Raw genomic sequence first — 23419 nt, 5'->3', positions numbered from 1 at the left:
AATTGTTGCACATGTGTCACAATGAATTTATTTTCTGATTTTCTAAAGATGAAATAAAATAAATGTTTTTTGTGTAATTACGAAACATCCCGTTCATTACTGTCAGAACGCTGGGCACTTATTGCACAAGCAGGAAATCGACCAATGTTTGGTTTGTCAAGTTGTGTTGTCAATAGAGATGAGTCGTGTCAAGGTTTTTTGAAACACGTACTACACGAACACGAAGCTCGTGTCACGTTTTGCACGAACACGAACACGAACACGGCTCCTTAAAAAAACATTCACGCACGACACGAAACACGACTTTGTCTGCCAGAAAAATGCCCAACACGCGCAGAAAATTTTTTAAAACGAAAAAACACGCACGACACGCACGATGCGCACGACCCGCAAATTTCGGTTTATTTCGGATTTGAGCACTATCGCGTCGGATACAACAGCAGAATTGTTTAACACTATCATGAATAATTGTCACTTTACCGACATTTTCAATTTCCAGAGTGTAAAAATGCAATTATACGAAGGATTTAGCAACCCTGGCATTAGTAACCAATGTCCCGCTTCACAGCGTGTGTGTGGTGCTAATAGTACCAGCACGCAAGACACGAGGATACTATTGGTTTTGCCACGCACGCACGAAGTGTTTGAGTGAGGGTTACAGGCACGACACGATACGAGTCGCGTCGACGCACGCACGACACGATGCACGATCGTGTCGTGCGTGTTCGTGTTAACACGAAAAAGTCGTGCGCACGGCTCACCTCTGGTTGTCAATAATACAAAGATTAATCACAAGAACGTATAGGTACAGAAACTTGTACCTTTAAAATAGTCAAAAGGTACACTGCACTATTAGAAAACAAATAATTCTTGTCCAGTTATATTTCAATAATAATTACGTACAATACAGTTAAGTATTATGTATATCTATCGTATTAAATGTTGTAGGTATTTATAAAATAGCATGAAAGTAGATAGTAAATATGTACATACATATGTCTGTACAAAGTTTTCACAGTTATCCCTTATCATGTCATGTCTAATGTGGTGTGAGAAGATCTACCCTGCAATTTAATACCCATACCTAGCCGTGAATGTAACCAGAATCCCATATGGAAAATTTGGTGATGTCCAATTTATTGGTGATTGCACAATTGCAACATTACAATCCTAGTGATATGTAAATCAATAACATTATTTTGGTGGAAAGATAAATTAAGTACATGTTACGATATTTTTATCAGATAAAAAAAGAATAATCCACAACTCACAAATTGTTTGGCCAGTACCTTATATTTAAAATTTAAAATTTCTCGCTTTAACTTTTGCTAACACGAAGGTGGAGTTATTTGCAGCTTTAAATATATTTTTCTTTTGTTAATAGCATAAATTCATCTTAAGCAGTTGATTTAATTCTTTAGAAAATCCTCGAGTAAGGAGACGGTTAAATATTTTTTACAAATTGCTTCATATAATTTTTTTTATCAATGATAATGATTTTATCATGGATTTAAGAAGAAGTTGGGATCGTTCATATACAAATACGCGGATACAGTTAGATAGTGATCAATTTTAATGCTCATAAGAAATTCAATATATACGTTTATGTACATATTGTTAATTATGTATCATCTTGGAAAGGTTTTGCTCAAGAAATTCAGTATTACCGTATCTTCGATGAGAATTTTTGGCCTTTACTGCATTTTATAGTAATAATGGAATGATAGTAACTAATATGTTGAATACAACAATGATTAAGCCTATTTAATTAATTCTAAAATATAAATGGCCAAACTTAATTGCTAATGATGCAAGCTCGAAATGAATACCCTCATTAATTTAATTTGTTACTTGAAATTCGGAATCCGAATGCACCTTTAAGCCTAAAATGGGCTTAATTTAACCAAACTAATCACAATGTTTCCGGTTCCGAAATATAAATTTTGATAGATAAGTTGTTTACTGCAATTTTATTACCACGCAGTAAACATATATGACTCTAACGTTCTGGTAGATACTGTTATTAGTAACTACCCAATTTGGCATGAGAATAAATACTGCCTTGCCGCGGTGGTGGTGGGCGACTTGAGACTAGCAACTTAACCAGGCTGATAGCATTTGCTACCACTTGGTGGAAGAAATGGCAATCGAACATTGGCATACTACCGCTTATGTTAATACCTAAGCTTACCACACAGGCGGTAATACGCGACATTAAGAATTTATTACCGGATTTTTTAGAGTGTATATATGCATCGTTCCAATAGATTTGGTTTACAAAGGAAAACTCAATACTATGTAAACATAAATATGTATGTATTTGTCAATGCCTAGGAATCATAGTGGAACCTTTGCCAAATTTATTTAAATGAACTTGGACAACTAATAAAAGCTTAAATGACACACGCACATATGTATTCTCTACATGTGCAAAATCCATTTTGAGTTACACTCAGCAATTTACATGCCATTAGAATGGCAAGAATGAACAGGTTGCTATTCTAGTTTCAATTATATGTAGCCTGTGAATACTATAATTTGGAAAAATTGTGCACAAAATGGAACACGAGCTTCGACAAGTTTCTTTGAAAATTGTATTCCTTTTGTTCAACTGTATAGTATACGTATGCATATGTATTTACTTTACCCCTTTGCTCGACAAAGTTTTTTCCTTTGCGAATGAAAGGTTTGAAGTACTTATGTATTTACAAACTGAAAAAATATAGGATGCTGATACACATAAATTCAATAAATATTTGTCTTCCGGACTATAACACGTGCATACCTAGTTTCATAGAGAAGACTGAATTCTCTGCGAATTCGGTCTTCGCTACGAATTCGCTAGCGATTCCGCATCGATTCGGCGGACATTTTTCGCAGATTTCGTGGAGAATTGGCAGCGATTTTAGCTCACAAAATCGACATGTTACATGTCTGGGTAACTACATAGATAGATAGGAATAACACGCAAGAAAAAGTTTGCTCAATTTTGTCAATATTTCGAATTCTAACTTAAATTCATTATCAAGAAAATATATAAATATGTATTGTATTAATTGATAGATTCCTAACTAAAGTTTGAGACAATGAAATCAAACTTCTTTCAAGCAATGAAAATATTTATATTTTTACCTTCGTTATTATTCTTCAATAAATGTGATTCCGTCTGCATCGTTGCTCAAGCTGGTAATCTGCACCATAATTTCGACTATATTCCAGGGCTTATTAAAAGCTTGGGTTCTTACACTGCCCGAGTTATAATTAAATCTTGTCACGATGGAAACTCAAAATGTCAACTTAAAATTCAGCCAAATCTTGGACGGACTTCACTTTGTCAAATTGTTGCAATTGACGTCATGGAAATTAAAATTGGGCCGTTCCAAGATTTTTTAGAAATTATTAATCCCGTGATTTTAATAGCAACGGACTGCCTTACCTCTTCAGCGCAAGATAGCACTAGATTCCTTGGAGGTTTACAAAATTTAAAAATTAGTGCAATCCCGCTTGTTATTCGGGGAGATTTTGAAATTAGTGCAATGCCCCAGTATGAATATATGTTTGGATCAGAATTAAAATTTAGGGAAGATTTCGAAGAATTGCAGAAGATCTGGTACCATGGAAATTCTAACTTGCACTCCGCCACTGTGAAAGTCGACGCTCATGGGGGTATGAAAAGCGAAAAGAAGAACGATCTTGAGTGCTCCCTTTATCTAACGTCGCGTATCCGGTCTCCCGATATTTGTGTGATTTCACTACTTCAAGCCAAACACAATTTCACCACGGTATGGTCACGTTTCGGTCGAAGAAATGGGAAAGGGTCTGGCAGTACAAGGAGGGTAAAAAGCGTGACCAGAATTGAGAAGTTGTCCCTGACAGATGGAACGTTAAATATTGACAGGTCAAATGGCACCAAATTGTCCCCGTATGCCGCAATTTCGACAACCCTGTCATCCTACGGAATGACGGTGGAATCCGTTAAGTTCGTTGTGTGTACAGAATCGACAAAATTTTCGCTTTTGTACATCCTAGCACCGTTAGACTGTCAGGTCTGGTTAGTGATATTAGTGACTTGGATGGTAACATCGCTCCTCTGCACGGTCCTGAGGTCGGGTCGGGTAGGGTCTTATTTTGCGGATAACCTGTACTTTAGCGCCTTGCCGGTTTTAGATCAAACTACCCCATTTTATAGAAGAGTGAAGTTAAAGGCGATGCTACTGATGAGTTGTTATCTTATATTTTCCTTCCTGATTGGTATATTTTATAAGGGTTCGCTCCACTCTATGTTGGCTGTAAAGTCCTTGCCGGCACTGCCAGCAACGTTTGAGGCCTTACTCACGGCTAGGCACATACCCATATTTTCGCAACATCGACCCGGGGCAATGCGATCACGGCGGGGACAATGGAAGGATATAAAGCGACAATCTACCCTAATCACGACACAAATTCAGGGAAGGACAAGGATTTTGCGCGAATCGCCAAGTAGTCTCGTGTTGAATATGGTACTTGGAAAGCCAATAGCTTTACTAGAATCAAAAGCTAAACTATCCACGATGCCGGAAACTTTTGCGATAGTTAATGCTGAAGGGCTTCTGTCACACTTTGTAAAATCGATCGAGTACTTTACATCACTTATGGTTTCGAAGAATTCGGCAATTGCCCCGGTAAGTGAGAAGCAGGGTTGGCGGATTTCTCGAAACCGGTGGCAGCGTCCGATTGGAAGGAGTTGGGGGGCAATTGTGGAAAGTGGAATGTATGAAAGATGGATTACGCTGGATGATATTGGGGACCAGTTGAAGGCAATTTTTGCCGTGGAGGATCCCCCGATGAGGGGGCATTATGCGAGGCTAATGTTGGCAGAGAAGAGAAAAGGAGTTATGCCAACGGTGGAGGCGATGGGGTTGGACGACCTTTCACTTGTCTGGGTGTCGTGCGTGTTAATTATTTGTTGTGGAGGAGTCTCGTTAATTTTAGAATTATTACATTTTAAATTTAAGATGCAAGTTGGATGCGATAAACTTTATGCTGTAACCCGATTTAAAGTCTTTACACAGAAAATATTTGTTAATGCGACGCCTCACCTTGGGATAAAATTATATGAGTAGATAGTAAATAATTTAAGTGATTAATAAATACAGATGGACAGAAAAAACTATAAACAAATCACAATTAATGGACCCCAGCCCTTTCGGAGTTAGAAAAAAATCATATTAAATTCGCACATTTTAGTCTCTAACAGGAAAACCGATTAGAGTTCACGGAATGTCACTGCAGTTTTTTGATCTGCAAGAATTACGAATATTTTGAGGTATCTTACCCCAAAATCGGTAGGGCGCGAAAAAATCACCTTGTCATTGTATGGGTCTCCTTAATTATGTAGTTTCCGAAATATAGTGGAAAAACGAGGTAGAGGTTCATACATACATGTGTACGAAGGAAGTCTACCGAGGTGACCCGACGTATGATGAAACAAGAGCTTTCAACACGTCCGTGTAAGCTTAGATTGCACTTAAGATTAATTCATAGAATATATAATGGTGATAAGGGGAAGTAAGAATCTATGAAAAAAATTATGTTGGGTGCAGTGGATTAGTATGTTTAGCTGGATGTAAATAGCAAATATAATTTAAATCTTCGCATTTCACGGCGGACTGTTAATGAAGAGGTAAACAAATTGATTCTGGCTCCCAGAAGTGTGTGGTTTATTGTATTTTAAATACTACTTGCTTCATCGGCATCTATTTCATATTTCAATACGTAAAGTGCAAAATATCGTAATTAGGTCAAAAGTTTCATCTTCGTGGATTTAAACGTACATACTTAAATAAGTATATACATTGAGTAATAATACTGTACGCAATACTATAATAGGCTTAACTGGTAAAATCTAATGAGTCAGAAAATAATTCCTTAAGCGCCACCACATCAAAGCTCCAAAATTTGACAAAGCCGCCCAAATCTCCCTCCTACATTCTCCACCCAGGGATACAAAGGCGGTTGTGAGGAGAATCCCACAAAGGATAAATACAGTAAGAAAGTTTCCTCCAATTCGAACCACAATTTCTACCTCCGACTCAACCACAGGGCTAAATTTCTTCCTAAGTCGCCATGCTCGAGACACCATCTCCTGATCCAACCTTCTCCAAATTCCGGATTCAATCTGTGATATGATATCTCTGATCAGGGTCGATTTATCCCAATTATCAAAAAGGAGACCGATGGGATCCTGCCTCAGAGAATCCTTGCTGGTGTAAAACTTCTTCCCATTATATTTTGCAGCAAGGGCCAAAAGCTCTTGAGCAACTGCGTCCTCGTTTCCGATAAAAACTGTTTTTCCACATTTCGCAACCTCCGCCGATATCAAGTTGGACAATTCTGGAGAGAATTTTCTCAAATTCCGTTCACTTCCATCCTCCAGCTCTCTTCCGTGTTTGGGGCTGAGGAGAAGGATTTCAGGGGTTATTTTCCCTCCAGCCCGATACGACTTAAACTTTATGAGCAACCACAGATCTTTTAGCTCAAGAAAAAATGCATTCCCCGCGCCCCACGGACTTCGAGCTGATGGTTCGGAAAGGAGTCGAAAACAATTTGGAGATTCAAGAGGATTGGACATCGGACCATGGCTAAATAACTGCTCCCAATACGTATCAATTCCTGACACCCTCATCCAGGCCGAAATGTCTGCCGGATCACCAATCCTTTTTCCCTGCTCGCAAGCAATATCTTGAAAACGCTCAACCCCAACACCGGGAAGTGGGGCTACAAGATTTTCAATCATAACCCCATTGTAACAGTTTGTTAGAAATGTAGCCATAAGAGCCCAGAGGCCAAAGGTGAGACGGTAAAAGTTCCTCCTTTCCACGCTTGACGGAGTGGAAATAGTTTCCTCGAATAGCGTTGCTAGGATAAATAACCAAGGAGAGAAGATGGAAGTGTCTCCAAACACGTATTTAACATAGACCGTTAGGCAGCTCACAAGCAGGGCAAGGCTTACTCCAATACCCGCCCACAAATCTGGCCTAAATGGGCTCAAGTAAAATTGGAAAGACAGGAAAGGGACGGTGTAACAGGAGATGAATTTCTTCCCAGAAAATCGGACGGGATAGGAACGTAGCCTCCAATCTTCCATTGAAGTGTCAGCCCGATAGCTGTCAAGTCGTATAATTGGAGCTGAATCAGAGTTATAGGGTCGCACACTCACATTTCTCACCCGGGCCGTCTCCCGGATAACATAACCCGCCGTTCACTGGAATCCCTCTTCATCAATCGATGTGAAAGGGTTAGCTACGTTTCTTCCGTATATAATCATTCTCCAATATTTCGCATCCTCAAAGTAAGCATTAAGATTGGAGTGGGTCCACAGCTCCTCCGTTTCCATGACAACACAAGAGAGGGCCTTGTAAGTAGGGTGGAGCTGCCACCTTCTCTGGCTGCACAATTGATAGACACCCGTCCGGATGGGAAACACGACCAGTAAATACCGAAAGTGGTAAAATAGATCGACGAGATGAAATGATTCAAAACTTGAGGAAGGTGGTGCCACCAGAATTCGGATCACGTCTTTGGAAAGTATAAATTTTCCGTTGAATCCTATCCAGCGGTCAACTGGGATACCGAGTACAGCATTCACGAATCCGTTACCCCGCGGAGAAGAAGGAAACATTCGGGTTGTGTGGAAAGATAGGCTAATTTTACAGTTCCCGGGTCGCAGCTGCATCGCGCTCAATGTGAAATTATGAAACGAAAGCCCAATTTTACCCAATGCAGAAAGAATTCTGCAAGATTTTTTTGTGTTGACTTTCCGACGATGACGGTTGTTGGACGGGAAAAACTCGGAGAGAAATCTAACAGCTGACTTTCACTTCGGATGATTTGGATGTCACAGGAGGGAGCCTTGTTCAGAAATTTGGGAATTTGAAAAGGTTCTGGATGACTTTGATTTGGCGGCGCAAAAACGAACAAAAATAGGATAAAATTTACAGGCAACCAAATGATGACCCTCATTATGACAAATGACTACAAATTGTGCTTAGGAAGGGGCGATGAAGTGAAAAATGCCAACGAGATATCACGACAGGATCTTTATTTTTTGAAGTTGGGTTCCTTAATTCGTATGTAATTCATATGGTAATCTAATGTTTCCGTTCAAAACTTTGCATGTTAAATTGGTTTTCATTTAGGCAGTTTCCATTCGTCGAATTTAGTGGCTATATACATAACTACTGAGAAATAAACTCCAGTCAAAAAAACCAGATATCAGCCGTTGTGAATAAATTATGTATTATTTCGTTGGACTTATTTAAGCACATTAACAAAATTGAAAAATGTTGGTCCTTACCTTACATTTTTCTTTACCTTACTGGTTACCTATTTTTTTTACTAGAATTGATTTCTCTGTAGATTTCTCTGTAGCCACTAAATACGACGAATGAAAACAGCCCAAATGAAACCAAGTTATAGATATGTACAAAGTTTTCAACAAAAAATCAGATTGGGAAAGGATTTATCTATGAATTATGGAACCTAACTTCAAAAAATAAAAATTCTTGCTTGATATCTCTTTTGAATTTTGCATATTCGTCGTATTTAGTGGCTATATAACTATTGCAAATATACTCCACTAAAAAATGACGCCACCAGTAAGGTAAGCACCAACATTTTTCAATTTTGTTAATGTGCTTAAATAACTAAAATCGAAGCCATTCGCATTTCAAATCCAACGAAATAACTTATTCACATCGGGTGCTGACTGCTACCTAAACTTATTTATTGTAAAAGCTTGTTCTGACCTTTACACGAATGACTGTATTTAAATATGCGTGACTAGGCACAAGGTAACTAATTTTAGAGTGGAAGAAGTTAGTTTGTATGTTTTATAGAAGAAAAAGCTGATGGATTTGGAGTCCATTGCTAACTTGTTGCAAAGTTGGAAATTAGAAAAGCCATTAAACTTAGGAGCAGCAATCCGTCGGATCGGATTAAGCAAGTATTCAGATTAATCCGATTCGGATCAAACACAGTCCGATTCGATTAGGATTGATCCGTCGAATTTCCGATCAGATTATAATCCGCTAATTTGATAACATGCTTACATGCATTTTCCGTGTAATTGTGATACCGGGCAGCCTGCCCGTCATCAAAGTCTGTACCAGGTGCCCGGCCTGGGAATGCATGCTTTTAAGCAAGTTATGTATCATATTCAAACATTGAATTGGAAATGAAAGTTATTAATTTTCCTCAACCAGGTGGGCATGAGATTGGCAACTGAAGGTACTTCTTATTATATAAACCAACAAAGAAACTAAATTTTTGAACTTAATTCCAATTGAGGATTAAGTTTAAGTTAAGACGGATAAGCGGTGCATTTGACTGCGAGTAGCCACACCTTGTTAAACATTTCTTAGACCAATTTTCGAGTTTTAATTTTGTATTGGAAGTTGTGAATTTGGTAAGTTTTTGTTATGCACATTTTTATTTTTTCCAAGTCCTTGGCCCACCTACCCTCCATGGCTACGCGACTACTCGTGAACGTAGGATGGTTTGATTCGGGATACTTTCCTAAGAACATACTAACGTGTAATTAAGTTCATGTTGCACGATATTTATGTATGTACATAAATCGCAGTTAGATTGAGATGGATTTCGAGTTGCAAGTTCTCAGGCAATGCACTTCACTTTATTTAATTACATTTGTCAAATAAAACACTAACCAAAACAAATTTAGTTTAACCAAATTTCGTGAAAAGTAAAATTATATGGGAATTGACTGGGGATGATGAAAAATGTTTCGGGGGTCATATTTGCGTTTTATCTGTACTAATCCATCAAGGTTGGAACCATAGTAACGCTCCAAATAATCTGGCATTGTTCCATCAGCATAATTCTGATAGGATTGTGTGTGGCGAAACCTAACTTTGGTCAATTCATAAAACCTCGCCAGCCAGTCCAACGAGGGTTCAGACGGGTTCATGGTGTCCTGCGCATTGTAGAAGGCTTGCACCAAGTATAGGATTCCGTTTCTATGGTTGAATGACGTGTCCAGAGGGGTCTTGTCGTTGATTGCACCCCCAAAGGCATACATTTCTATGATGATGTCCTTGATATCCTCTACTGTCTCAAGAAGGAGGTTGTACAATGCCATGGCATCCGCAAGCTCCAGTAGGTTACTAAATATCCAATATAAATGATAAATTTGCAAATTATCAAACAGATTAGCTGACCAGCATCGTTTTTCAACTAGTAACTTGCTTACCTAACAAAGAAAGATTTTGCATGGAAATTGCGCCTAGTAAACATATTCCTAGTAACATTTGGGAGCTGGCTGGGATCCTCAATTCCAACATCATTTGGGTGTGATGTGCGGAATATAAAGTCGACATATCTGTCAGCAATGACAGATGTGCTGTTTAGTGACGTAACGGGGAATTTATTAAGAATGTGTTGAACTCGTTCTATTGCGTCTTCTACATTGTCATCTGACACCTGAATATCAAACGCCTCAACTATCAGGATACCGTTCTTTATGGCCAACTTTGTGTTCATGTCTCTAGAAGTTAAATAATCCCGAACGAGAAGTTGCCACTGTATAAAGACCTGGACGAACTGGCTTAATGGGTACGTAATTTCGCCAGCGGTGACCAACACTGGTGCCTCGTATGTCTTGAAACTAAGCTTTGTGATTATCCCAAAGGAACCTGACCCTGCTCCACGAAGGGCCCAAAACAAGTCTGGGTAGGTCTGCTCGTTAACAACTAGCAGGGATCCCTCAGCGTCTACCATTTCGACTTCCAAAATGTTATCCGTGGTGAGACCAAATAGTTTGGACATATAACCATAACCTCCGCCTGTTGCCAATCCAGTAATACCAACGGTAGGGCACGTTCCGTGGGGTGTTAATAAGTTGTACTGTTCGAGAAGTGGATAAGCAATTTGTCCAAGAAGGGCTCCGGCACCAATGCTAAACCATTGACGATCTGGACTGACATACATTTCAAACATGTGTCGTAGATCCACTATAAATGCGCCAGTGTCTCCAAATGAATATGCTTCGTAGGAGTGGCCACCGCCTTTTGCAACAATCCTCACTCCCTAAACATAGTAATATGTGGAAAGATATATTAATTAGGAACTTTTAAATTGCACAAACCAATAAAGCCACCACATATATTAATACTAACCTGTGCTGTTGCGCAGCGAACGGCAGCTTGTACGTCATTGGCATTCCTTACGGTGAAATATCCAAGAGGATACTTTCTTTCATGGATAAGATTCCACTGGTAATTTAGCTCAGTATATACCGCAAGATCATCAACTAAATATTCGACAATGTCTGAAGGATTAGATCCTGAGCTAACGACGCAGTCTTTAAGAACACTCAAAATCTCTTGACTGGAAGCATGTTTGCCACGCGCTTGGAGGGCGTGGCAGTTTTGCGAAGCAAAAAGTACAACGCCCACCAAAAATATAGTGGCCTGTATAACCTTCATTTTTACAGATTGACAACGACTCCCTTGGTGCCCAGGTTGGCAAATAGTATGGTTTTGCACTTGCACTTATTTATAAATGCTCATTCGTTGGTATGTTATCAATTGTATGTCACGTCATTCAAACAGTAATTAATTAAATTGTGACAGCCATACATATGTATAAGTGACTTATCAGAAAAATAAACAATTAATAATTTGGCAGCTCCAAAGTGAGAAGATCTTTATTGGAATAATTCAACCATGGTGTTGTGATATATTGCTATTCAGTCGTAACTCATATGTATGATGAACGATTTGCATTCAATTAATCAAAGCAAGGAATGTTCAAGTTCTTAAGGTGTCGTGTGCAAAATGTTTTATCGGTTGATATAAATCACGAGCCGAAATAGTGTGTGTTGTGTAATTGGATTTTATACGTAAACGACACAATACTTAAAATAAACGATGACTGGTTGTACTTGCTATAGTGTCATGATGTCAATGCGTGTTGAAAATGATGTGGATGACAAGATCATGCCAGGTAATCAAATTGATTTCATTTTAATGCACCTGGTTATGTATGACAAAAACGTTGGATGTGTCTTGTTTTGTTTTACTTTTCATGATGATATGCAGGTTATATGTATAAATAAAATGAGCAAGAATCAATTTCTGTTAGTATTGTTGGTGAACTAAGATTAGTAATGTGGGCAGTAAAACTGCTTAAAAATTTCATTTTTGCAGTAACATGGACACTGAAACTTACAATGCGATGGTGTGAAGTGTAACCCTCCGATTTGGTTCAAATTTTTAAATTATGTGGCCCATGTCAATACAAACAATGCTTCTTGAGGCAGTTTGTGCGATGGTCAGAATTTGGCAAACTTTTTGAGGTCAAAGTTGTAAAACGGGGGATATTTACCAGGCGGAGGAAGCAAAATCAACTTCCATTCTCTTACCGTGCTAAAAATTGCACATTTTCCAACTTTGACCTCAAAAATTTTGCCAAATTCTGACCATCGCACGAATTGCCTGAAGAAACGTTGGTTGTATTGACATGGACCACATAATTTCGAAATTTCAACCAAATCGGAGGGTTACACTTCACACCATCGCATTGTTAGAAAAGCTTAGTACGACGATCATCGTACCAAATTTTGGTAGCAAGTTTTTGAATTATTTTGGCAAAAATCCAATCTATTTAAATCCATTGGTTAATGGTATGTTTCAAATTTCAGCTCTCTCAGCTCTTCCAAACTTATTTACTCAAGATTAGAGTAAATCTAATTTTTTGGGAATGTTTGTACATACGTATGTGGGATATTTTTAACGATATAAAGCTGTTCAAAATTATGTTATAAACGTTTACAAATTTAACAGAGTAATCCTTATAGTTTATTTGTCAATTTCTGATAAATTTGTGACTCTGAATAATGTATTTAATTTAAAAGAAGGGCATTCCCAACTGATCGGATTTTGAATTGCTTTATTAACCAATTATTCGACCGCTTTCGCTATTAGTTTAGCTTCATTAGGCTAAAATGCATAAAAAGTTACACCAAATAAATAAGTAAATTAGAATTAAGGTTAAAATTAAAATCAAAATCAATCTGCCATTGAGAATAAAATATTACCGTATTGGTTTTTGAGGAATATTGGTATTTTAGTTGTTAGGTTTACATGTTTACTGGTAGCATCTTAACAAATAAAATTTAATTGGGTGTAATTAAATTAGCCTCATTTCGATATCTGTGTCTACAAAATACGTACACATTTGTTAAAACTATCCGTCATAAAAATATATACATATGTCCAACCTTAGGAGGATAATAAGAACTTAATAAATGTAGCAAAAATGACTGACATGAAATTATTTATGACCATACTCATTTAGGGTGTAGACAAAAAACGATCAGGTGTTTAGAATGTTAATCTTTATAAAGATGTATATAAATATGATGCGTAATATGTGAGGAAATTGAGACCGCATGTAAGCGTATGCATGAATTGCGTATGTACATATGTATTGTTACGAATCGTATGTATATGATGGATAGGACGAAGTGAAATGAGAAAACTTCCTCGACTCACTCTCACTGTACATATGTACATTAAATGCAGCAGTCTCACATTCCCTCCCTCCCTCTAACGCACACCAGTGCATGCAGTATAAATACATCCACTGTGTTCAAAGATTTAGGCATATTACATATTTAGTTATAAGACCGTCAATTCTCGGAAGGACCAAAATAACTGCGACACTGGTCCCATAGGCCGTGTTTCTTCGCGTCCGACCTTACATATATAAACGGTCACCATCACCAACACAGGTCCAAAAAATCAACGTGCTAAAGCAAACGCTGATATGTACGAAAGTGTTTTAATTAACCTCAGCTTACCTCAAGTGCGAAGGAACAGGGATAATACATACACGCCTGTCAATTTAAATCAAAATTAATAATAAATGTAAAATATCAACTTACCCATCAACAATAATAATATTGCATGCATTAAATATTTGTATGTAACATGTCAAAAAGTGTAAATAAATGAATAGTCGTTACATTTTTACAAAGATTACGTTACCAAGTGTATTATTTACATAAAATCCACCACCGCTAGTAAAAATACCACAAATTCATCCATCACATTTTGTGGCGAACATAAACATTGGGGTTGATTATTATACGTACAAATGTATTATGTATGTAGGTACTTTTGTATATTACGTCATTTTTGGATCTCTTCCAGCCGGGCATAAGTTTGAGGAGATATTTCATCTCTAGTATGGACAAAACTAATATTTTTGTTGATTTCGGATATAGACAAATTTGTAAATCCCTGGTCGTTTAGTTTTCCTAAATATAAAATGTAAACTGTACGTGCTCTGCGAATAGAATTTACACTTCAATGAATGAATATTGAGTCAACACTTTAGTAACATTAACAAAGGGCGGATATGTATGTACTTAAATTCCTCAAAATATGTATGCAATATGTACTTAAAAATCTCGAAAATATGCACATAAAAAATGTTTTCTAAATGTTAAAATGTTAAAATGTCTCAGTTTTACATCGCCAGGACTCAGATTTCTCTGCTTTTCAGCCTCAGATGGCGACTTCTTGCCATAATTTCGTAGCAAGTTGTCTCATCCCCACAGAGAACGGACTCTGCTAGGGGCTGTGCACAGTGACATTGCCATTCCGTATGGCTGGGCTCACCCTGTCACGAGACAGCACCTACCCCGTACTAACACCGAGCCGAGTAGGATTAGCAATAGCTTCCCGGCCAGAGGAATCGAACGTGTGACTGCGTGGTGACAATCCTACCCTCGTTCCACTGAGCCATAGGGCCTTGCAAATGAAATTTCCTGCTTTATATATATTTTATATTTGAGATGATTCAAATTTTTAACACTCTTATAAGTGAATTATGTCAGAATTACATTTGAATCTTTATTTCATGACGAAAAATGCGAGACCAGTTTCTTTTCGAAACTTTCTAGTGTAATTTTTGGCTTGAAAAATGCAGAAAATTGGATTTGCACATCGTTCACACGAATTGACAACCGATTATCATGACAATGTAATTTTAAGAAATTCTTAATTTCTTAATGAAGAAAAATATTTTTGCATAAAAAACTCGAAGCATATATTGAAATATTTATATTTAGAAAAAGATTCGAAGTCTGTAGGGATATATGCATATATGCATGTATGTAGGAAAAAACTTGAAAATATGTATGAAAATATGTATATGTACGAAAACCCCAAAATATGTAAAATATGTAAAACTATGTTTGAATTTTTGGGATCGTACTTAGATGGGATGTTAGTAGACGAAGTTTAAGTACGATCTGGTTTGGTATGAAAAAGTTAGAAATACATACATATCCGCCCTCTGAACATTAATCCGGAACTCTAACGGAAATTATATTTGCTATTAAACTTTCCCAATGCCCTACGTTACTGATTATGCAACATTCCTTTGGATCATTAAACCATCTCTTTCCCATGAAGTGCCGTGACGTCCACCTTACTTCATTGATGCAGATATGTACGTATGCACATATTCTATTCAACCAAAATGGAACCTTACCTTGCCGATTTTGTGCAGACGTTAATTGGGTCATACATAATTTGTAGTTCATCCGACGAAAGGTTCGTTAAAAACCATTGAAGAGTAGGATAAAGTTACCCGGGGTTCCTTTTTTCGATATGTATTTCCATTCCTATTTGTCGTCTAGTAAATAATTAATTGCTTTTTACACATTTTTTTACCCGAAATGGTAAAAAAAGGTTAGAACATTGATCCAACGGCATATATCTTTGTCAGTATGTATTGTACATATCACAAGAAATTGCATTTTATAATATTGCAGCTGTTCATAATTTATTGGACGTAGCTCCAAAACAAGGTTAACGTATCTATGTAAGTATTTAAGCATTTTTGATTGAGAATACAGAAGTTCAGGAAAATTTACACTAAAAACTTGGCCCGCTGTGGCAAAATAAACGGGAGAAACCAATGATAAGTTCATAAAATGAAGGAAAAGGTTTGGATTTAGTCGAGTTCGGAATTTGCATGGAAATATAATGAACTAAAGCTTGGCCAAACGAAACCTTTGGCTAAGAATATGTATTTCTCTCATTGTACAAAACTTGATGTATATTTGCATCTACATATATTTACATTATCCGTGAATCATTTGCGTAACAACATATATAAAGATAAACACACGCAATATATTCAAACATGCAAATGCCCACTTTTCTATCGATTATATTACATATTTTTTTTGTTATGCACATACATACAGTATGTAACAAAAGTATAGCTACGATGACATATTTTTTATCTCGACATGATGCCGTAATATTTCAACTTTGAAACTCCGTACAAAAATGTCAAAACTATCTGCCGACAATTTCCTCGTCGCCGATTTTTAATGTCGCAGATAGGTCAAAGGCCAGGATTATTTTTCTAAAAAAATTTGAGGCGTCGAAAAAAAAACTTCGTGGATAATTTTTTTTGAACTTTGCAATATTTTTTACTGGATGCGGCATGCGTTTTGAAGTATAATGAGCTTTGGTCGGACCGTGTACGATTTTTTTTTCGCCAAGGCGGCGATTTTAGACCTCCAACCTGTCCTGGGCGAAAAATTCCTGTGGGCGCCAAAAAAATCGTACACGGTCCGACCAAAGCTCATTATTCTTCAAAACGCATGCCGCATCCAGTAAAAAATATTGCAAAGTTCAAAAAAAATTATCCACGAAGTTTTTTTTTCGACGCCTCAAATTTTTTTAGAAAAATAATCCTGGCCTTTGACCTATCTGCGACATTAAAAATCGGCGACGAGGAAATTGTCGGCAGATAGTTTTGACATTTTTGTACGGAGTTTCAAAGTTGAAATATTACGGCATCATGTCGAGATAAAAAATATGTCATCGTAGCTATACTTTTGTTACATACTGTATATACAAACATTGATAGGATGACTGTGCAATCCCATAAACACATGTAAATACTTCTTACTTACTTTCCTGGGTCCAATTAATCTCAAGTACTTATTTCCGTCATGTGCCATGTTTAATTGGAACAGAGGCCCACAACGAATAATATTTTTAAAATGTGTACAAGGCTGGCTTAGAGGTGAAATGGATATCCATTTTATCCAATCCATTTGGAATCCAATCCAATCCATGGATATGGATTGGATTGGATGGATTTTCGATTGTGGAAAAATTATGAATTTTCACTGTGACTTTCTGTATAGAAATCATAACCAGGACGCTATGTCATTCTAAATATTCTAAAATCTGTTTATTTATCTACGTATATTTTTAACTTAAAGCAGGCGGGTGTATTGCTGGTTTGGTCGGTAACATATGTATTGGCATTTGAAAGGACAGCCAAATTCACTAATGTTGGCATCTAGTTTTTGCCTGTCGATTGGCGGTCGTATAAACTGGTTTTGTTATATTAAAAATATAACGAAATTTAACAATAGGTGTGTATATCATGGTAGTATTTTTTTAAATATAGTTTTGCTGATTTTGTAAATATTACATCCATGTTTTTACACTGGATTCTATTGGTTTAATTTAAAACTAGTGCTGGATAATATAGATTTTTTGTTTTTGGTTTGAATTGGATTGGATTTTTAATGGTTTGAAAGTTATGGATTGGATTGGATATTTTTTTTACAAAATTTCGAATAGATTGGATGGATTGGATAAATCCAAATGGATTATGGATTGGATGGATTTTTTACGAAGAAATTAAAAATGGATTGGATGGATTGGATGGATTGGATAAATCCAAATGGATTTTGGATTGGATGGATTTTTCGTTTTGGTAATCCATTTCACCTCTAGGCTGGCTAACAAATAAATGTACCCACATATTTGCATATTTGCACACAACACATCGTGATGTGATGTTTAGCATTTGCCTGAGCCAAGTGCTAATGCGAATTTATTCAGGTCTCTTGTCATGGCAGCTTCTCACATTTATCCAAATTTTCAGCTACTTTTAATAGCTCAAATTCCCACCTTGTCGCACTGCACAGACTCCGGCTTCATCAAACACTATTGTTTGGAGTGTGACGAATTTGTTTAAAGATTTCGACCAGGTATTCGTCATAACAGACCGAGAGTTAAGGCTGGGTATTAGTTGGACATCGTACTTTGATCTGGTCATACAAAATAATGACCAAATTCGGTACAGCGTGCTGACCTTCCCTTCCGACAAGGTCGTCATGAAGGAAACCTATGTACGCGAGGTTTCAACCACGTCCTCCTATGAGGACAGCTCGCTTGCAAAAATGAAAATCAAAGGAAGTAGAAAAACCACCATGATTTGGCAAGTTAACACGCATACTAAATCCTCATCGTATCATCTCTATGCAGACGAATTTTTGAAATCATGGCTACAGTAGAGATGTGCATAGGGCAGGGTATACCCTAAAAAAACCCTACCCTACCCTATAGGGCTTTGGGCGGGCGGGCTTTTATTACCCTGAATTTTTAAGGGTAGGGTAGGGCTTTTTTAAGTAGGGTATAGGGCCGGGCGGGCTTTTTGTATGTACGCCAATATGCTGTAGGGCAGGGTAGGGCTTTTCTGCTTTACAATAACGCAGTCAACCATCGAGCAGGCCATTAGAAATGAGACGCGGGACAATCTTGTCATCTTTCTGGTGTATTAATTCACTTGTGTTACAAGTATTTAAAAATGATCATACTTTGGATATTGACTACTCCATGTTGATATCTGTTACTGGTGTGGCGACACAAAATTTGGAAACTTGCAAAAAGACTGTCAAAATTTCTTGCGTCACATTCCATAGATATAAGAATTGTTCAACCAAAGGAGTACAAGAGCCAAGAACTTCATTTTTATCCGGTGGAAACGAAATTAACTTTGATTTACAAAATTACTAGACCATTTTTGAAGTTTTAATGTCATTATAATTTTTTAATCGTCATAATTGCGAACTAATAATATATTAATATTATTAGTTGCTTTAAATGATTTACATAAACAATTATGAATAGGGCCAGGGCCCGAAGCCCTATAGGGTAGGGTAGGGTTTTTATTGATTAAGAAAATCTAGGGTAGGGGTAGGGCGGGCTTTATTTTTCCAGGGTAGGGCAGGGCCGGGTTTCAATTTTACCCTACCCTATAGGGTAGGGTAGGGTAGGGCTGGGCCAAGTAGGGTATAGGGTAGGGCGGGCAAAGAAAAATGCCTGCCCTGCACATCTCTAGCCTACAGTCAAACAATCCCGCATATTTATTTTTACACTCCCACGTTCCTACAAACACTTTTGCACGCTACCCTGAAATTGTAACTACCGCAAAAGCAGTCAAATTTGGTACAGAACATCCTCAAGAGCTGCGTGTTTATTGTATCCCATGTCGATCTTTTGTCTCATACAATGCTACAAACGGCACAAACATCCTCCACGACATTGATGTAATTTGGGATAGCTGGAATACGAAAGATCTCCGAAAACACTATCTCGAGTCGGATACTGGCGACGGAGAGGAAACGTGCTCTCTCAAGCTAAGAAATTTTATTAATGGTTGCAATGCGGGGGTTTGCTCTGTGCCGGAGATGCGAAAAAAGTTCAACGCCACCTTACTCTACACCCCGTATGTGAGACGTGTACCTCGCCCTTTTCCCCATGATCGGATGGGTGCCATATTTTTCAGATGGATGGTTAATCCCAAAGCACATGAATTCCTCTCGAGTAACGGCTACTGGGCTTCCTTCGTTATCTGGAGGCACTTCTCGTTCGTCGTAGTAATCAATCGACCTGGGCCGATGGAGGGACTGAAGTCTTTCTCCGCCCCGTTGGATGGCCCCATGTGGGTTCTCCTGTTACTCTCAAGCCTTGCCAAGACGGCTGTCCTCCAAGTGATACAGGTTCTCCTAAAAGATAAGAGGAATTGGGGGATGAAAGTTGTCAACAATTTCCTTAACCTGATAAGCATTCACTTGGGGCAAGTTGGAGGTAATGTGTTGAAAGTTTTTGGTGTCCCGGAGATTACGGCAGGGTCAGTTTTACTGCCGGTATGGTTTTTCTCGTGCTACATCCTTATGGCAAACGTGTATCAGGGTTCTATCTTTACCTTCCTTGCGGTCCCTTTAATTCCTGAGGTTCCTACGGACTTGGAGGCCTTGGTGGAGTCGAATCTACCCATAATGACAAACACTTATTCACGAGTGCAAGTAGATTACCGAGATTCTTCGATTTTGAAGGAAGACCTGATCCCGGAACTTGTCAAGGTCGTAAGGAACAAAAAACTGTTGACCGAGTTGGATAAAAATTTGTTCTATGTAATGTCTCCACGTCGGGACTTTGACGTATTGGCGTCGAACATATCTTACTTGCGTGATGTATCTAGCCAAAATGTAACCATGTCGACTAAGTCGAGCTTTGCAATTATGAATAAACCCAGTGATCTCGCCCTGCTGACGGGGCTTATGCGATTAATAGATGCAAAAACTGTGAGCAAGTTCATCGTGGCGAAATCTGATGGAACAGGGTTTGACACTCCGTTCTCGCAATTTGAATGTCATCCCGCCTTACGGAACTTTTTCCACGTGAGGATCGTTACATTGGTTCGACAGCTTGAGGAGAGTGGGATGTTCGAAAGGTGGGACACGTTGGTTAGGTGGAACGCACAGCTGTTGGTGACGGGTAAAGTTGGAAAGAAACATGTGGCCATATTATTTGCCAAACTAATGGCGGACTGGAGAGAGTCGCCAACTGTGTTTCATCAAGACGAGGTGAAACCTGTGGTGGTGGACGTGTTAAAATCTATTTTAGAATTGTGTGCAATTCTGTTTGCGACATCGGGGGTTGTCTGGATGTATGAGACGAATGGAGAAAATTTGATCAAAACTTTATTGGTTTACATTACGTAGAGAAAATAGTGTATCACTACATATTTCGTTTAGCATTAAGAATATATTTGTTCATATTTATGTGCTTACTAATGAGTAAGCTCATCGAATTGACGATGAAATTGGTGTTAAATATGTACATACATATCCGTCTCAATAACAAAGTTCGCACTATTTAACTCATGAACTTAGGTTTTCTTATTTTGGTACTGGGGATAGAAAACGTGAACGTCGAAATGCATTATGCCAATAATAAGCAAATAGTACATTCCGTAATGTGTTTAGGCGCCAATGGCTTCGAATTCTTCCTAACCGAACCTATGGATTCTCAGAAGTCTTAAGGACTTCCACATTTTCCTGTTAAACTTGGATATGTTTTATAAATTGCTTCTCATCCATAAAAAAATTATTAAGAGGTCGACGTCTACGGCATCAGTAAAAGAACAAGTTGCTAATGACCCGATCATCGGGTTCTTCAGATACGTTATCACTGTAGTCCTTCCTCATCCTAACTGTGCAATTGCAGGTTAAAACTACCACACAAATCCCGAAAAGTATTATCGGAGGAATTGAGAAAGAGCAGCAATTCTGATTTGGAGGCGCTGGAGGCGCTGGAAGTGCTGATTTGGAGGCGCTGGAAGTCGGATCAACAAATTTTGATCGGATTCTAAGTTGCATAAATACTGTAGTGGGAACTACAGATCTACAGTTAAATAGTTTCAAGATGAACACATTTAAATACTGTACATAAACTCTTTATGTAGATATTGGTGATTTGACCAGAGGTACACCTGGCTGTATTGGCCTGGGATTGATGTGCGATGCGAAGGTGAAAGGTAACTATTTACGAAATGAATAAAATCAATGTTTACATTATTTTTTGTCTTGGTTAGCAAAATTGACTACCTAATCGGTCCCCAACAGACCAAAAATGTGGCAGCGGGTACCCAGATTCATCTTCCAAGAGGGGCTAATGGACATCTTGCCACACGACGTTCCTTTACAATGAAGGTGCGCATGCCTGAGGAAGAGGAAGAGGAAGGAAAAGTACAATGTATGTACGTTACATGGTAAGGTTTAAATATTTGATGAGATTTATAGCAGTCATGCAAATTCAGGCAAAATTTGTTCAGCAAATATTTACATCGAATGTAAATAGCTGATCTTAGAACACGAGGTTAAAAGTACTTAAAAGTATTGAATTTTACAGCGAACGCACTTGAATAATTTATTTGTTAAAATTCATTTCGTGTTTGCCGTGTTTTGTTTCTTTATCATTGTTTTCTGCTGCTTGCCTGCTGCGCAATTATTTGCAAATTAGATTCGAAGCACTCATGAATAAGGCTCACGAATATTCTTCAAACACAAGGATGGAAGCTGAATCAGAACAAAAGAGCTAGTTTATAAACTATTTAGAAGTTTTCTCTATATTTCGATTTGGTTTCCCTGTAGTAAGATTTGGAATTACGTTATTAGGCATTTATGTACTTCTATTATGTACTTTTTCTGAAGTAGATGTATTTCATCCAAACAATTATCGCTTAGAGTTATCATGTCGTGGGTTTCCTGGACATTATTTTTGACATTCGCCTTCCTCACTTCTTGCAAGTCCACAAACCTATGGAGTAATATTTTTCTCGACGCTGAGATAACGTTTATTTCGAAAACGGTAGAAGATGCGCATTTTTCCAAGTTTCACATTATACGAGTCGAGAATACCTACACCCCGACTCGAATTATCGTCCTATGTACAGCGAAACCTGAATTAGAGTCGTGCAAGAAAATCAACATTCTGAAGAACTTTCGATATCGGGTAACGGATAAGTCATCCCTGACGAAAGCTGTTTTCGTACCCTTAATCGATGACGATGAAATCATAGGCAAATTAAATTGTGAATACTTAATACGACAATCTGATCGAGTGCTTGGACAAGAATATATTTTCGGTTACACAATTTCTCCCAGGAACTTGGATTATTTCAAGCGTGCCGCAAAGCTGATTAGGGCCGCGAAGCTGATTGTTCTTGGGAATAATGTCAACTCACCCGTTCTGATCCCGTGTTTGACCTGTAGCCCCATAACCTTCTTTGACCTTAAGGTAGTATCACTACCAGGAATTCAGATCGCTTGGGATGCAATAAATAGGAATATGCATAACTTATTATTATTCGTAAGTAACCCAGTGAATGCGAAGTGTGGGCTACTCATCCGTGGCTTTGTGAACCTGACCGAGCCCGGGTTCTGCGCTGAAGCCACCTTCGCGGAAAAGTATAATTTGACCTTACTCCAATACAAGGGGGAGGATGAGATCTTCTTCGGCGATAGGAGCTTTGGCTTAGCCACTAGTAAAGTTCTAAATGCAACCGGAGCGAAAGACTGCCTTTACAAAGTTTTTCTCAATCACATCAACTTTTTAGCGGTGACCAACCCTCCATCTCCAGCCAGCAGTGTGGAAGTTTTCGTGTCCCCGTTCGACCCAGAAAGTTGGATTTGTATCTTGCTCAGCATAATTTCAGTGGCGGGATTCTTCACATTTTTGACATG

General features: G+C 38.1%; 1 protein-coding gene across 1 annotated transcript; it reads right to left on the bottom strand.

Annotated features, from left to right (window-relative positions):
• Positions 1-9637: 9637 nt before the first annotated feature.
• Positions 9638-11540, bottom strand: LOC110860083 (xylooligosaccharide oxidase). Its single transcript, XM_022109149.2, has 3 exons — positions 11175-11540; positions 10250-11085; positions 9638-10163 (listed from the first exon to the last, which is right to left on the bottom strand). Exons 1-3 carry the CDS (start codon positions 11481-11483, stop codon positions 9749-9751), a joined length of 1560 nt encoding a protein of 519 aa, XP_021964841.1. The 5' UTR covers positions 11484-11540; the 3' UTR covers positions 9638-9748.
• Between the last annotated feature and the right edge of the window lie 11879 nt (positions 11541-23419).

The sequence above is a fragment of the Folsomia candida genome, unplaced genomic scaffold (assembly GCF_002217175.1).
Source record: "Folsomia candida strain VU population unplaced genomic scaffold, ASM221717v1 Fcan01_Sc029, whole genome shotgun sequence".
In the NCBI taxonomy this organism is placed as follows: Eukaryota; Metazoa; Arthropoda; class Collembola; order Entomobryomorpha; family Isotomidae; genus Folsomia; species Folsomia candida.
The sequence above is the reverse complement of the archived record's forward strand: the minus strand, read 5'-3'. Positions and strand labels throughout refer to the sequence as shown.